Consider the following 17,473-nt stretch of genomic DNA (forward strand, 5'->3'; position numbering starts at 1 on the left):
AACCCCTCCTTAATTACACACTCTTGAGTCAGCAAAAGAGCATTCTAGTACATTCTACAACATAGTTTTATCTTTCATTAGTAAGTTACACACTAATACACTCGTTAATACACCTTAAGTAATTTACACAAATTGCGCATATTATACTTTATAGAATTGAGTCTCTGTGTTTGGCCTTTGGTTATATACTTTATCTTCCAATACATAGGATGGAAAGGCTGAGAGATGAAAAGGCCTACTGATTCTCAACCTACTTGACCCCCGCCTTCTTGAGATCAGTCCCGTCTTTTATCCTAGAAATCCCCTGCCTCCCAGCTGTCAACCGTAATGTAGAGAACATCTGCTTCCGGGGAAGCTGGTGTAACTGGTGAATATCGCAGTCGTCCCGGTGAAATCGTCATGGGATTGGAGACTTCGGAGGTTGTCTCAGGCAAATGATAAATGTCATCTTCGACTACTACCTCCGTTGTAGGTAGATCTGGTGTGGGAGACCCTCTCCCAGGTGCCTCTTCCATAGACAAGACGTCTGGTGAAGGCTCATCTACTGAGGGTGCCGTCGCAGGGGACTCAGGCCGTGAAGCGGTAAGAGAGTCTGGTTCCGGGCATACACAGGCGAGCTGATCATCGAATAATGTCTATCGTAATGTCGTCTAAGTCCATCCAGACCGGTGGAGAGGGTTGCTCGATGACTGCTGGTGCAGGCGTGAGCGGGGTGACTTGCATGACTTCCCCGACTAACGAGTCCCAGTACCAGTTTTGCCCCTCCGTCTGTGTAGAAGCATCATGTATGGGTATCTTGACTGGCGGCAAACTGGGGCCGATGGCAATGAACCTGCCGAGTCTTATCACGGTATTCCCATACTTTGGCATAGATCGGGCAATAGATCCCTTTGGTATGACGGCGGATAGCTGGGAACACGGTTACAGGGATGGAAGTAAAGACGACGTGGTGGTAATACAGAGTCTCAATCATTGATTCTTTTATAATAGCAGTTTTAAGCAAAAGCAAGCAGAAATCAGAACATCCATGTGATCTGTTATTGGGCGTGCCTCTAAGCCAGACTGCTCAACCATGGATAGGTCAACGGGAGCCGTGGGGTTAATCCAGCGGTCGTCATTAGCCTATACCTTGGAAACATAGTGACATGGGTCATAAACCAGGCAATGAGAATCATGGCATCAACTTCACCTATACAGAATAGCACTGGAAACGCTCCCCAGCCCAGGCCCCATTCAACAATGGCGCCGAGCTTGAGGAGCCAACGCCCTCTTCCCCTTTCTTGTAGTTTCAATGTCAGGGTTGCGTAATATGCCAACGGGGCGATGGTAATTGCTGCTACGAAGATGACGTTCAGATACCTTAGGGGATCATAGAATATGGTGGCGGTGTCTAGGGTCATCCAGATTAGGATGGCTGTACCCTGGCAATATCCTATGCTAGAACAGTCTATTTCATAATGGCCCAGAAGGTAGGTTATGAACATTGACTCTGCAAGGTCTCGTCGGCCGAATAGTATGCCGTTAAGGATGACCCTGGTGCCTCCTTGTATCAGTGCCAGTATTCTTAGTGGCTGGCAGCAAGACCATCGTCCGGTGCAGCAGTAAATAAACCAGACAAAAAGAGACTGAGGAACACTGTACTCACTGTGTAGATGACGGTATCTGGATTAGGTAGATCGGTGGTAATATTAGCCATGATTCAAGAGATTGCTTGGTGATTCTTGGTGGTGGTCTTGTCTGGTCGAGATCCGGAAGAGAACTGGCTGAGGCTGCTCTGCGCTTCTAAATTTATAGGCAAGTATGCCCCTTCCTTTCCGGGAGAGGGGCACCTTGTCTTCATCCGCTGTCGGGTACTTCCGTTTTTGACAGGGGCAAAAGGCGGCCCTGACTCCTCCCTTGAGAACCAGCCAACCAACTACTGACACGATGATCAGGCCAACAATTGTCAGCGCATATGGCTAGAGTTGAGCGAAGAAGTTAGACAACCATCCACCCAGCATGGCAAATCCCCACCAAGTGGATCCATTATCTCTAGTGTGGCCCTCTTTCCAGGCCTGCAGAACACCTTTAATTGTCAGATTCTTCTTCATCTCATCATAGTCATAGCGCCATATTCCCCATGCGCTCAGTTGAGTCTGCCAGAGTGGACAGCGCGGGGAAGCGCCGTTACTCACATATTCAGTGTTGTTCAAGTCCTGGAAGGCGAGCTGGATCACACAGGCGTCAATCTTGTCAAACTCTCCTTGGGGGACAGACATAAGGTCCTCTGGTGTAGGCAATTTCTTAACATACATTTCTGATTGAAACAGTCCTTTGAGGCCTTCTCCCGTCCGGGCATAGTCGTCTTGGAAGGCACCGATAAAGTTCCTCACTGGTGTTATCCATATCCACGGTAGAGTGTCGTTCAGCCAACTCTCATGTCCTGCTCTCAACATATCGTTGTACACCCCCTTCATGGACTGGAACACACTACTTTTCGCGGGGGTTATCACTAGATATTGTTAGGACTTGCATTCTTTATGCATGTTCCAAAAACAGTGGTTCAAATGTTTCAGTTTATTGTTTATGCATTGTCTCACCAGTTCTTTGCTGCGATTGGCATGGTGGGAACTTTTGGGTTGGAAGTTCGGGTCCGCTCCAATACTTCCTTTTCTTCTGACAGGAAACATCTTTTAGCATAATCCAATTTCTTCAGGGCTCTGCCTGCCTAGAGGCCCAAGGTAATTTTTTTGAAGGTCACCACACCGTTGTATACAGTGGCCAGTCTGATATAGGGTGGAAGGTTTGGTTCGTTACTGGCCATCTTTGGTTCCTGGTTCTTCTCTAGTCTGGTACTGGTTTAAGATGCTCCACTCCTTGGATTCCCTTGGTCTTCAATAATCTTTTTATGGTCGAGTCTGCAACCCACTGCCCTCTCTGACCTCCGTTGTATTGTCCACAAACGGCACAATCTTTGAGGACCCGGCGTATTTGACTTTGGGCAATCCAGAGTTGCTGCTTCTCCAGTTCCTTTCTAGTGGGTAGTGTGCATGGCCCGGCGCGTCGTGTACGGCTTGTACTACTTCCATTACTTCCGCTATTGATTTTTCTGGGACCACCCTTCCTTTGGGTGTTTCATCCCACTCCTCGATACCGACAAAGACAATACTTTCTCTGTTGCACAAAACGGCCCACTTCATCGTTTCCCTGCCAATGTGCTCCCTCTTAATAATCCCGCTGAACTGAATAGCGTTGTGAAATCAGTGGCTATTACCAGTCACGCTTGTCTGAAAGCTCTCCTCTATGATTTGTGCACTTGATATCAACTAGGTTTGATTAGTAGTCAGGAATTGACCACAGGAATCTATTGGCTAGAGAAATCCATTAACAGAACCTTTAAGATATTAATTGCTCAAAACCCTTTTAAATACCTCATAAAAATACAAATTCTCAATGTCCACAATTCTAGGTTTAAAAGATTCATTTTATTTATATATACATTCAAACAACATGTACAATTCTTATCAAAATTGATTAACTATAATTAACTATAATATAAGTCCCTAACACCTAACTGCAGTAGCTATTTGATCTAATCATCGGTTGGAGGAGAGAGAGAGGTCGGATCGCTGGCCGTAAAATCCTATCCTCGCCACCGGCCGCCGGCCTTCGGGCTGCTCCCAACTTTGTCAAAAGTTCTTGAAGTCAGTCCGTGTCAGTCGTCCATAGGCAGAGTGAGTATAGAAAACTCTGAAATTCGAATTGGTGTTTCCAAGCTGTTTGGTCAATGGTTAATCCTGTTCCACGCTTCATTTGGCAACTTGGATAATACTTTCAGAGTCCTCTCGATGGTGAAGTCCTCACATTCCTCGTCTCTTATGAAGTCGCAAAGGATAACCTCGATTTTGGATTAAACTTTTCTTTTTAAAGCAGTGGGTGGCTCATCGCACTTAGTGTGTGTGTGCTATGTAGTTCTCTCTGTTGTAGTCCTCCGTTGTGTGTGTGTGTGTGTGTGTGTGTGTGTTTTGTAGCTCTTGACTTGGACACATTCATACTTCTCCTTTTTCTCCTCATACTTCTCCTTTTTAGCTGTACTTCCTGTCCATGTTGAACCCCTCCTCCACTCTTGAGTCAGCAAAAGAGCATTCGAGTACATTCTACAACATAGTTTAACTTTCATTAGTAAGTTACACACTAATACACTCGTTAATACACCTTAAGTAATTTACACACATTGCGCATATTATACTTTATGCACAGTGTCTACATTCTATATTTTGTCCCTTCTGTCTATATTTTGTATATAATGTTAATTTTTATATTTTTGTATATATTTGATGATTAGCGCCTACATACCACAGCAAATTCCTTGTAGGTGCAAACTTACTTGGCAATAAAAAAGATTCTGATTCTGATTCTGATAGAATTGAGTCTCTGTGTTTGGCCTTTGGTTATATACTTTATCTTCCAATACATAGGGTGGAAAGGCTGAGAGATGAAAAGGCCTACGGATTCTCAACCTACTTGACAGTGTAAAATTCTAATTCATTGACTTTGCTGATGATGATGATGATGATGATGATGATGATGATGATGATGATGATGATGATGATGATGGCAAACTTGCTGAGTCATGTGATTGTACTGGAGGAAGATTCATCGTTTCCCTTATAGCATCTGCATGCAGGACAATGTTTGTCCTTGATGCACTCTGACTTGGCAAACAAGCCTCTCGTAGAAATGACATTTTCCAGGCACGCATGGTGTTTGGTTGATTATTCTTTGAGCATCGATGCCAGACCACAACCTCTGGCAGGACTTGAAAAATGCATCTAAAATGAGTTCTCACCGTAGGGATCGATTTCAAATGATTTCTGTGGATTATTTCTCTAAAGTCTGACAAGACAAAACATTTGATGCATACTAAAATATTGAAAATTCACAATTTGCCTCTACTGCTGCCAGGCTGCAGATATCCCCGATGTGAACATGCTAAATGCAAACACTGAAGGGACCCTCTTTGAGAATGAAAATCCCAAGCAAATATGAGAAAGGGGTCGACAAACTCTCTTGCAGACATCTTGGCTGGTTGATCAAAAGGCTGAGGCTTCGCCGTGCAGAGCGGAAAATGTTGCTGTGAATCATTAAAACAAACTCTTCTGACTGAGCTATGAGAATATTCTAACAGCCAGGAGGAGACGCTGCCCATTGACCGCACTGTTAACTGTCCACCTGCCTACTGCAATCACTGACTGGTTAGAACTGTTTATTATTTCTGTTGCAAAATGTATATGAACATCTTTAATGGGAGATAATGAGGAAACATAATTGAATTAATCAATTTTGACTTATTTTAGGGAAACATATGAATCCATGGTTTAAACTGCATCAATATCTTGTTTTTTTGCCATTCTGGGACAGTGCAACAACATTAATACACAGTTTTTATATATGGTTAAACAGAAAGCCCTTTCAGAGACACAAGGGCTGTAATTCAGGTGTAAGTGCTGCTCTGTTCACCCTGTGAGAGTCACCAGCTGCTGTACTGTTACTCAGGCAGCTGAAAGGCCCCGCTGACACCTGAAAAGCTGCAGCTCAGGGACCTTAAATACAATTGATACAAGGTTTGTTTTACGTTCTCTCTCGGGTAAATACAGGAGGCCACTGAGTTCTCATCTTCACCTTTCAGACACGACAAGGTCACGGGGAGCTTTTGGATGCGAGCGTCCTGCAGCGTCTCGAGCCAGACGGATGATGTCATGCTGCAGGGGTTGAGGGAGGGTTTTTTGGGAAAACTGTCTGGTCTGCTCTGACCGGGGAATCATCCTGTGCCAGATCTGGAAACTGCTTTGTGTTTCAGTCCTTTCAATACAGTAGAATAGAAAATTAAATGATTACAATTCTTCTGACTGTGTTCATTTAAAAACTCTCTGATTGAAAGTTAAAGAGTAATAACATGATTCAAATTGAATCCCAACTATGGGATGGCGTGTCATGAAATTGGGTACATACAGTATATACATACTGCAAAGAGTAAGAATCCTAGTAAATCTTTTAATCCTGACTTTTCCTGTATTTGCGTGAAATGTCTCTTCAACCATTCGATGGATTGCCATGAAATCTGTTTTGGATATTCATGCCCCCCTCAGGATGAATTGTAAAATGTTTCCCTTAAGCTTTAATCTCCATTATGTGTCCAAGACTTTTATTTTGACTTAAACTAATGGTGTCCCCGTCATTCTCAACTGAGATTCATGCTCAGTGAAAGGTTTACGCCAAAGTGCATTTTCTGTCCTTTCATTTGACTTTTTCCACTTTCCGTCGATGTCAGTGGGAAGCAGCTAACCCAGTGAGTAAATCTACTTCCTGGTTGCAGGGCTTGACCTTTTCCTTTCCTTCAGATTTTCATATCAACCAGCAGAAACTTTCCAAAAGGGCACTAACTCCTCAGTCGAACACACTGCACTCGCTCCACCATCTGTCATTCTGTCTGCACAGCTTCACCAATTTGATGGATCTATTTTATATTGCCTTTTAACATTTCTCCACTCTTTGATGTGCGCTGATAGAAATATTAACTATGTGACAGAACTGACATGCATGTGGCCACTGCTAAATTTAAATGTCTGATCCTACAAGTACAAGGGTTCACTTATGACTCTAAAGATCTCTGTTTCACTAAAACAAGCAGCTGAATCTTCTTAAAAACCCATAATAATACTAATATTAAAAAAATAATGCATGCTCTTAATATTAAAAACAATACAAACAAAGATAGAATACAGAAGCACTTTATGTTAACGGTCAGATGTGGACAGTGAGGTCATCCTTCAGGCAAACCGGTCCAGCTCAAAGACCCACAACTAAATGTGACCTCAGGTTTGAAGTGAACCTCGTTGTTGACCTTCTGTAGACCCTCATAACCCCTTTGATGGAGCCCTCTGTGCATTTCAGACCCAAAGTTACAAAGTCTGGCTGCATGTGTGGAAGTCTTCTTCAGAGAGCTTACCTGAGCGATCAGGTGACACACAACAACCCTTTTTTTGTATCACTTTACATTATCTGCAGTGTCTTAGTCTGATCATGTGACCTACACCAGCAGATTACATATTATACAGTAAACCCGCCTTACTGAGGACTTCTGATGGATCAACTGCATGCTTTCAGTTCAAACTTTTACATTTTAAAGGTTCAATGTGTAATTCCGAGCCACCTGCTCCAAATAAAAAGGGGGCAGTATTTCACCTGTACTACTGGGTTCATACAATCTAAATTCATCAAAATCAGTTATTAAAAAAGCCAACTTGTTGTCACTTCCTCCTGCTGTGCCATTCTCCATCGATCCACAAGATGCCCTCAGACTCTCCCACATGTCCCAGTCATCTGACCGCCCCGCCCACCCACTCACCTGTTTCCACTTTCCCTCATCAGCCTGTAGTACATAACTGGCCCATTTCCACTCATTCCCTGGCAGATTGTCAATGTTGCTTTGTGCTTTGCGTCCCTGAACCATGAAATCTGGAGCCTGTACCTCCCTGTAAGCTTTATCTTTTCAATAAATCCCTGAACTGTTCCTTCCTTGTTAACTGACATCTCCATCAGTCTCAGCTGTCTAATGATAGCATGCTAACAAACCTAGCTTCTGCATTGTGAGCATGTTAGCATGCTTCTGTTAGCATTTAGCTCAGGGCACTGCTGTTCCAACAGCCATGTTGCTGTAAGTGATGTTCACTGTTAAAGATACAGCACAATAAATGAACTACGTCACTACCTTTAGTGTGCTCAGCTCACACTTGATTTCTGGGCATTGCTTAATTTTTCAAACTTATCTTGGATTTCTTCTGATCGGGGAACTAAGAAGCACAATATATTTTACTCAGGCTCTTTAAATAATGTTTATTTGTTATGTAAAAATGTTTTTATTGGTGTATATTATCTCATTTTCATTCTTTCTTTCTTTTCTTCTTAAACCAGCTTTACGACCTGACAGCGATGTAGACGAGATGACGGTGAAGAATGCGAGTAAACGGCTGTTTGGCCTCTGGATACCTTCATGTCTGTGTTCGAATCGTACTTTTGAGTCATATTGATGTAAAAACTGGTGTTCATGATCTCATGTCGGGGAAAATGTTGTAGACTTTGTATTTGACGCTTGAAACCGCGTTAAACCAACATGCTTCAAGTTCCTCGCTCACAAACTGTGAACTGAAAAAGTCAAAGAGTTCATTTCATTCTGTGCTTTTCATAAATTGAGACATTTCTTATGGGTGAGCTTCGGTTGTTTAAGAACATATAATTTAGGGGCATGATAAATGATTGCAGTGGGTTTTCAAAAGGTGCCAGTTACACGACAGCAATCATTTCATAATGGCATCAGATTTCATTCGATGTTGTACCCTAGCTTTGATTTCATGTTCCAGTTGTTCTCTGTGTGTCTGAGCTCTGGTCTCAGTAATCTCTCTGACCCCAGTGTGCAGAGCCAGGTGGTGCAGTGTACCTTGGCAGTGTCCTCCGTCTCTTGTTAGAGTATATTGCACATGGCAGGGGATCTGTGGGCCCTTCCTGGAAGCAACAGCAGCTGGAGATGAACACTGGCTTCTTTTTGCTTAATATGCGTTCTTCTCAGTCCTTCCCCAAGGCGTGCTTATTCAAACATGTTTTATTGAAACGACACCAGGGAGGTCAGGAGTGAAGCCAAAACATGTGCTTTTGGAAGGAAGCCTCAAACTCTCAAATAAAGGGTTCCTTTAGCACTCATAAGCAGTAACTATATCTATTTGCACCTTAACTTATATTACTCAAATAGCACTGATATTGCACATACAGTTCTGTACATGTTTGCAGTGTATAATAAACAATGAAATAGGCAATAAAATAGAACAAATGATGTAAAAGTAGCAATAAATAAAGGAATAAAAAGGAAAAGATGTACAGTTACATAATAAAGGATACTTGAGGGATCATATTCATATTATTTACATATTTATTTTTGTTTTTTTCATTGTGCAAAACAATAATGATCAAACTTGCACAATAAAATATAATATATATAAAATGTGTCTTTATATATGCTGTACTAAACAATTAAAATGTCCTTTTCACTACATTATAAACACCATAAAGTAGTGTATCAATTAGTTATTAAACATATCAGACATGATGTTGAACCTCTTCTGTTCTGAAAGGTTGTAAGTGTCTCTGCAGTGGATAGAAAGCCGGAGACAGACTGTAAGTTTAGGAAAGAAAAAGAAGAGGAAACCTACAGGAGGGTTTTTTTGTGTGCACCCAGTTAAAACTCTCTGCCACACATGACGAACGGGCTTGTTTGCAAAGACTCGTGTTGCAGTGAGGATCTCTCTGCTCTGTGAAAGGATCCACTGATGAAGGTATGAGACTCGGCTTTCTCCTCTTTTTATGTAACACATGTGCTCGTGACACTATTTCTGATTGATTACACGCGTAACTGAAACACAAATGTTTGTGACTCCTCATGTTCTTTTGTATTTATCTTCAGGGTTCATTTGCAAAACCAGATAATCTGTTTTTATTTAATTTCCTAGATTGCATTTTTTTGTGCACTCCAATCTTTTGCATATGAATTCTTCAGTTCTGCAGCAAATCTTAAATTAATATCACGTTGGAATCTTTTTTCATTTTCACTGCAACTGTAAACAAATACTAAGTTAGTGAAACCTCCATTTTAACAAAACTCAACTACTAGTTTCCATGTTTTGCTTATGGATAGATAGATACTGTAAATATATAGATATATACTGTACATAGATACATATATATATATATAGATATATACTGTACATAGATACATATATATATATATAGATATATACTGTACATAGATACATATATATATAGATATATACTGTACATAGATACATATTATAGATACTATATATATATAGATATACTGTACATAGATACATATATATAGATAGATATATACTGTACATAGATACATAGATAGATAGATACTGTACATAGATACATAGATAGATATATAGATATATACTGTACATAGATAGATTATCACTTTTTTTTATCACCTGACTCTCAGCTCTACGAGTTTAAGCGTCTTTCAGCTCATTGTTTTGGTTTTATGAACCACAACTTTACTCTTTTGGTTCACTGTCAGCACTCTCATGATGATTCAGGTACTAAAGTCAAGGATCTGAGTGCTTCTTCCACGACTGCAGCACAAAGATCATTTTGCAAAGTGTAGGGATGATGAATAACACGCGACCATACAAATATATTTCTTTTGCAAGGTGAATGTCAGAGGACCCCAATCTTCCAAAAGAGTAGGGTGTAGAAGAGGTTTTAGGATTTTAGCAGGTGAAATGTAATACATTCATATTCCAAGATTTTTTAAATGAAGTTAATTAACCACCTGTTTTAATATTTTCCCATCGACACATATTGCATGTAATTATCACACGTGATCATGTTTTAAACGGGTCTCCTCCTCAGAGTCGTGCAGGGAGGCGGTGCAGCTGCAGCCTCCTCCTCCTCCTCAGGCCTCAGATGGGTGCTGCTTGTGCTCAGCTCTTGTTGGCTGCCACCCTGTGGATGATGCCTCACATGGGGACTTCTGCTGCTGCTGCTGCTGCTGCAGCTGCTGCCGTGCCGTCAAGCTCCACAGAGCCGCTCAACATGAGCCGAGCTGGAGCTGAGACACGCTCAGACTTCAGGTTGCTCACTGGAGCCGTGAGCAGGACGTAAACGAGCCATTTCATCCAGAGAGATCAACGCTCTGCTGGATTACCACAACAGAGTCCGCTCTCAGGTCTTCCCCCCTGCAGCTGATATGGAGTTCATGGTGAGGAAACACTGTGAATCAGAAATCAGTGGTGGGGTGTAACTAAGGACATTTACAAGTACTAAAGTACAGTTTTAAGTTGTGTTATTTCAGTTTCATGACCTCCTTGGTGTCTAACTGACCCCAAACTATAACAATGTAGCGTAACATCCCGTGCTTTCTCTGTTTGTGAGTACCTTTTTGCCGACTAAAGGGAATGTACTGTACATTTTTGTGCAGAGCTTATATCACCTATACAACGTGAAATATTTTATGTTTCGTGTCAGACCCCAAACAGGGAGGAAGTGCAGCCTCTCAAGTGAAACACTGAAACCACACCTGAGCCCACACATCTTAAAATATGTTCTTCATCTAAACAATCTCAGCTTTATACTACAAGCAACATTTTATTGCTCATTTTGCAAAATATCACAATTTCCCTCTCTCTTTCTTCAGCTCTGGGATGAGGTGCTCGCTAAGTCCGCTGACTCTTGGGCTTCACGATGCGTTTGGGATCACGGTCCGACGCAAGCCATGAGATACATGGGTCAAAACCTGTCAATCACTTCAGGAAGGTAACGCAGACAAGAATCAGTTTAATGCACTATAGTCTTAACATACAATGAGGTTAGAATGATTTTAAAAAGTAACACACATGGAGGTATTTTGGGCTGTAGGTGAATGATTGAGTGTGTGTTGGATGTGACAGCTACCAGTCCATCACTGATCTGCTCCGGTCCTGGTACGAGGAGAGGCATCACTTCTCCTACCCGAACAGATGCAGTGGATCAGTGTGCTCTCACTACACGCAGGTACATTTTCTCTTTTGGGCTTACAGAAACTCCATGTTCCCAATTAAAACATGTCTGAAGTCATGGTTGTTGCTGGAACTATGATACAGATTTGTATGTATTAATATGGACAAATGAGTTGCTTCTCTTCTGCACTGACAATGACAATGATTAGGGTGGGGGGGATTTAGGGCAGAGAAGGGAGAGGGTCATTTGTTTTATTTTATTCTCTCTGATTCATAAAAGGTGTGAACTGAATAAACGTGGGGTTGAAAATATTACAGTGCTCATAGTACCCAGAGAGCTGAGCCCAGTCCACTCATTCATTGGCTGAACAACCATCTATGTAGCAGCTGTTTATTCACAATTAAACCGAGAGAATGGCGAAAAAATAGTCAAACAAATGTTTATGTTTGGTATAATATCTTATTTTGAGATATTAGGGATAAGGTCCAAAGAAAACATTAATAATCCTGGGGAGGGCCGTGTTTTTTCAAAGATGAAATTTAAGATTCAGCCCCCTAAACCTGACCCCAACAATGGTGTACTGTCCCTTTACAAATGCAAATCTGCACATCAGCTGAGTTTACTCTATGTAAATGCTGATGTATGCAAGGTTTCATTTCATGGATAAGCATCAAAATGTGTTTCCTCTCAGATGGTGTGGGCGAGCACTAACAGAGTGGGATGTGCTGTCAGGAAGTGCTCCAACATGTACGTGTTTGGGAGCACGTGGAAGGAGGCGACGCTGCTGGTCTGCAACTACTCCATAAAGTAAGAAGAGCTCAAAGGAAAAGTTTGACTTGGTTCACTTTCTTGACGAGAGTTAGATGAGAAGATCGAAAGACTGGTGGAAATAAAACAGCTAGCCTGGTTCCCTCATAAGTGCCCAACAAGCAGCCGGATGTAGATTCTTCTTTAGCGTCGAGTCAAGAAGAATAAGTGTGTTTCCCCAAAAAGACGAGGAAATTGGCTTCACATGCCAGACCTGCCTTAATTATTATCTGTGTATCCAAAGCCTGTCTATAAATAGGATATATGTATGTATACATCCTTCCTCTGTGCACCAGAGCTCCATTGTTGACCAAAACAATTAAAAACACATCAATGAGCTTCACTGTGTGACATGTTCCTCCACCAACACACACTCTGTAGTTTATTTTGACTCAATCTCACACACACACCGTCCTGCTGCCCCAAATACTGCTAAACACTGCAGTGACCAGCTGCTTGAAGAAATGACTGAGGCTTTCATTTGATTTATTATTAATACTGAACATGTAACAGATAAATGCATACCCTAACAATGCCTTATAGCTAACATTATGTTCATTTGTGTTTCAGGGGAAACTGGGTGGGGGAGGTTCCCTATAAGAGGGGGAAGCCTTGTTCTGTCTGTCCGTCCAGCTACGGCGGCTCCTGCTGGAGAAACCAGTGCTCATCAAAACCCAAAAGACTTACCACATATTAACACAACGCAGTGTTTTCAAATGTGTTTTAATGGATAACAATGTCACAATCCATGTAAAGTTTTAGGCAACACCAGGGCTGCACAACACAATGATGTCCAGTTACCACTATGTTCAATGTAAATCTTTATTAATGTTTGTCACTAACAGAATCATTTTATTTCATTGGGTTGAATAGTTGCCTTTTTTTTATACTTCTTAAGGACATCCACGCAGAGTTCTTGCACTGTTTTTGATTAATTTGAGTGACTTTTCAGAGTCATTGACCAGAAATGAAGCACTTTTGTTGTACAGATTATATTAACTATAAACTTGGATGTGTCATTGATTGTCTTTCTAATCTGATTGAATATTTTTCTTTGTTTAGTGTCAAGTCATTTGCCTAACTGAACAGTAATTACGTTATAAATAACTGAAGCTGCTGTTTTGTATATCCCTATAAATAATCTTCTGTTCACTACTTTGTGTTTCCGTCCTGCATTTCATCTCATTACATCTTTCCATTTACCGCTCAGAGACTTTCTGCGCCATAAAAGAGACTAATGTTGCTTTTATGGTCTAAAATATGAGGGAATCAGCTGTGCTCCCAGCCAACAAACACACATACACACACACACACACACACACACGTATAAAATATTTGATGTGGAAACCATTGTGTAGAGAGCAACCGAGCTCAGCACTTCTGTGACTTTAATCTTTCTTTTCTTGGCAGCTCTTTGTTCAGAAATGGAAAGTGGTTGGAAGTCGCTGCTTACTCGTCATTTTTGTACAGTTCTAGTTATTACAGATGCATCTGTTGTTTTTAACACTGTATACAATTACTGGACATCTTCAGGATGTCATCACCACACTTAAAGAAATAGTTTGACATTTTGTGAGAAAAGTTTATTTGCTCTCTCGCTGAGAGTAAGATGAGAAGAGGATGCTACAGCCTGCAGCCAGTTAGCTTAGCTTAGCTTAGCTTAGCTTAGCTTAAAGACTGGAAACGGGGGGAATTTGCTAGCCTGGCTCTTTCTGAAGGTAACAAAATCACTCACCAGCACATCTAAAGTTCACTAATTAACCTTTAACAGAGCCAGGCTAGCAGTTTCCCCCTGTTTCCAGTCTTTATGCTAAACTAAGCTAAGCTAACTGGCTGCCGGCTGTAGCTTCAGATAATACAGTGGTATTGATTTTCTCGTCCAACTCGATGCAAGAAAGCAAAACGTTTTCACAAAATGTTGAATTATTCAAAAGGCGACTGGAAATCACACTAAAGACCATAAAATCATGTTTCTGTAATGGTTACATTCTGAATATTTGTTAACTTTATCGGGGTTGCACAAGTAAATCATAGCCAACACCATCATTATTTTTGAGAATGACAGAAAATATGTAACATTGCCTGTTAAATTGGTAAACTATCTATCAGATGGAGCTGCATGGTGCGAAATGTGCCTTTTTATGAAGTGAAACAGGGATGACATTTCCATTTCATCTCGTAGACCGTGGAAATAGCATTTTAAAATGAGATTTCAGTGGGTGACGAGCCCTCCACAGGAGATTCAGGCCCAATTCTATATTCGTCAGCGACATTTTCCCCTCAGCCAAAACAAAACCTGTGACGTCACTCATCATACACAGTTTGTTCGCTGCCACCCTCAGTACATGCTCCACTCCTCTTTTATGTCCCTCCCCACCCTCCAGCTTTCTCTCTCCTTTCTGTATAAACTCAATTTCTTATTCAGCGATCTAAGTCACTTCCAATCTGTATTTGGAGAAACTGCTATTTGATGATGAGAAAGCAGGAAAAGCACATAATAACTTAATGTCTATTTGAGTTTCTATCATCATGTTTCCTTAGTTACAGCTGCTATATAGATAGGTGTCCATACGAGCCTGGTTACTGTTTAACCTCCCCACCCACATTTGCCCAGATTAGGAAAATCAATAAGATAACAGCGGCAACACCGGCCTTACCTTGCACCAACAACACCCTTCTCTCACTACAGCAACCTGCGGCAAACTTCCACATTTTACACCTTATGGTGAGGGAGGGAAAAGTGGATTTAAAACGCATGTTTGAGAGAAAGAAGAGAACGACATGGTCAATGTAAACACACAAGTCAGTTCAAGTATGGAACCTCCATTTGGTGAGTACACACGTTTTGTTTTTTATCAGCTCGAGCCCGGTGGTTTTGTCTGGGAGAAAAAGGGTCGAGTGTGACAGCTGCTGGCTTTTTCTTTCTTTTTTCGGTGGTTTTGAGCAGCGGCCGTTTGGCTCCAGAGCTCGGCTGCTGGATCACAGCAGATTCAGGGTGCAAATATCATCGCCATGTGTGTCTGCCTTTTTCACACGGCTGTAATCCAGGAGGTGTGTCAGAGATATGGAGGTTGTTAAAAAAAAAAGGCCATGGGAGCTGGGCCTGATGGTGCTGATGGTACGGAGGTTTGTGAGATGTCTGAGGGGGTTTACAGGATGACTTGAAAGGATATTGTTGGTGCGGTTGTCTTGAGGAGCTGAGGTACTGGATGAAGTCAGACATACTTTAATTCTGGCTGAAAATATTCTCTTTGTAACTGTGAAAAGCCTCAATTATGAAACTTTGATGAAGCTTACATATTGTTCTGCCTCCAGTATACGATGCTGCACAAACACAAACGCAGAAATCTCCATCTCTTACATCTTTCTTCACGTTGTTGCTACTGGCAGTATGTCCCGTCCCCCCCCCCGTGTGATGTCTGTTTTGAATCTTCATGAACGCGAAGGCCTCACTGCCTCTCACACCAGCTTCCTAATATAGCAGTTGATGGAGGTTTTGTTTGTACTCCAGTGGTCATTCATTGACTTGATTTGCATGTCACAGTGGGATGAGGAGATGCAAATGTCACAAAGCTCTGGCAGAAGGAGAAAAGAAAGTGATGGAAATATTGATTATTGTGTAACAATGTTCCTTAAACGTGATCGTACAATGTAATGGCTGTAGAATAATGACATCACCTGGGTTCAGATTGGCTCCCTATGAGCTTCGCTTTCACTTCTAGGATACAATTCTCGATCTCCCTTTCACAATAAAAGCCCTAAACACATACACTGCATCAATCACACCAGTGAGCGTTTTGCTAAGAGGTGACACAACAAAATATCTAACTCGGGCAAAAGAGCCCCGTTGATGGAGGAGGTTACAAAACCTGCCTCCTTATTAGTACTACAGGATGCTTCTGCATTGATCAAAGCACAGAGAGAGCTTGTTTCTCTCTTTGGACAGTAAATAGCGAGCGGTAGCCATGTTGCAGATCGTTCTTCTTCAATCAACTGACTTAATAATAAGTTATCAATGTCTCGTCTGCGCTGTTTGTTTGGAAAATTGTATTTCAATTTGTTTTTATTAGACATTTTTAATCTTCCATTTCACACGACCATCCTTACAAGTATACTCATTATTAATCTAATACAATTACATTTTTGTTTAGAGACTATTACAAACAATGAGACACACTGATGCTCTGGGTGACTCATAAACACACACACACACACACACACACACACACACACACACTGTGGTTTGTTTTGACTCAAACCCACACACACCGTCCAAATACTCACTAGAACAGCAAAAGTGTATTAATCCACCGTTGAAAATAGTCCCCAACAAACACTCTTATATATCTGTATATATGAGTTTTTATGGATTTCTTCAGCAGGAATGTATGAACAGGGTAAGAAAGCATCGATAGATGGACGAACATATTGATATTTTTGATCTTCATCAGCTTTACCTTTAAACTACGACTAAAGGATTGATTGTATTGTATTTTAAACTAGAGACTGTTGCATCGGTCCCTGATAAGCCCCATCTTTCATCCATAACAAGAAATGCGTCTCACCTGAGATGCACTGTTTTTGAGTACAATAGCAACATTTTCTGAAAGGATTAGTTTATTCAGTATATGCTTAACACATCTTCCAAAACCAGGATATTAATGTTACAAATGCATTCTTTGGCAGCTGCCTACACTAAGCCTCTTTTTGGCCTCAATCGGGTTATAACATGCTTCTTTGTCCAAACAAACTGTAAGTCACTGTTCAGTTTGCTTCAAAACGCTGCGGACATTAAGACTCTAGCAAGCGTTGCAAATTCAACATGCTCATCTTACTACCTCTGTTATACTGAAAGGGAGAAGATGTCGTGTATTCACCAGCAGATGACAAAACCAAGTGTGTCAGAGAGTCCCTTTAGACTCACGTCAGAGACGAGCTGACAAACCGTCCTCTTAGCACGGTAACTTAGCTCCACGTAACTTAATTGCCCAACGGTCACAACCTGGACAAACTCCCGAGCTCTGCTGTTGGCAGAATCACTTGGTGAATGTAAACATGACAGCAGCCGCTCAGCAGCTCTTCAGCACACATCTGTTTGTCCACAGAGCTGAACGAC

General features: G+C 41.5%; 1 protein-coding gene across 1 annotated transcript; it reads left to right on the forward strand.

The window, feature by feature from the left end:
• Positions 1-9,110: 9,110 nt before the first annotated feature.
• On the forward strand, positions 9,111-13,506 carry r3hdml (R3H domain containing-like). Its single transcript, XM_029436211.1, is given in 7 exon segments — positions 9,111-9,365; positions 10,465-10,703; positions 10,705-10,813; positions 11,249-11,367; positions 11,502-11,604; positions 12,242-12,357; positions 12,928-13,506. Coding segments are annotated over 7 exon segments (819 nt in total). The 5' UTR covers positions 9,111-9,359; the 3' UTR covers positions 13,055-13,506.
• Positions 13,507-17,473: the final 3,967 nt, after the last annotated feature.

This window comes from Cottoperca gobio, chromosome 7, assembly GCF_900634415.1.
Source record: "Cottoperca gobio chromosome 7, fCotGob3.1, whole genome shotgun sequence".
NCBI classification, from domain to species: Eukaryota; Metazoa; Chordata; class Actinopteri; order Perciformes; family Bovichtidae; genus Cottoperca; species Cottoperca gobio.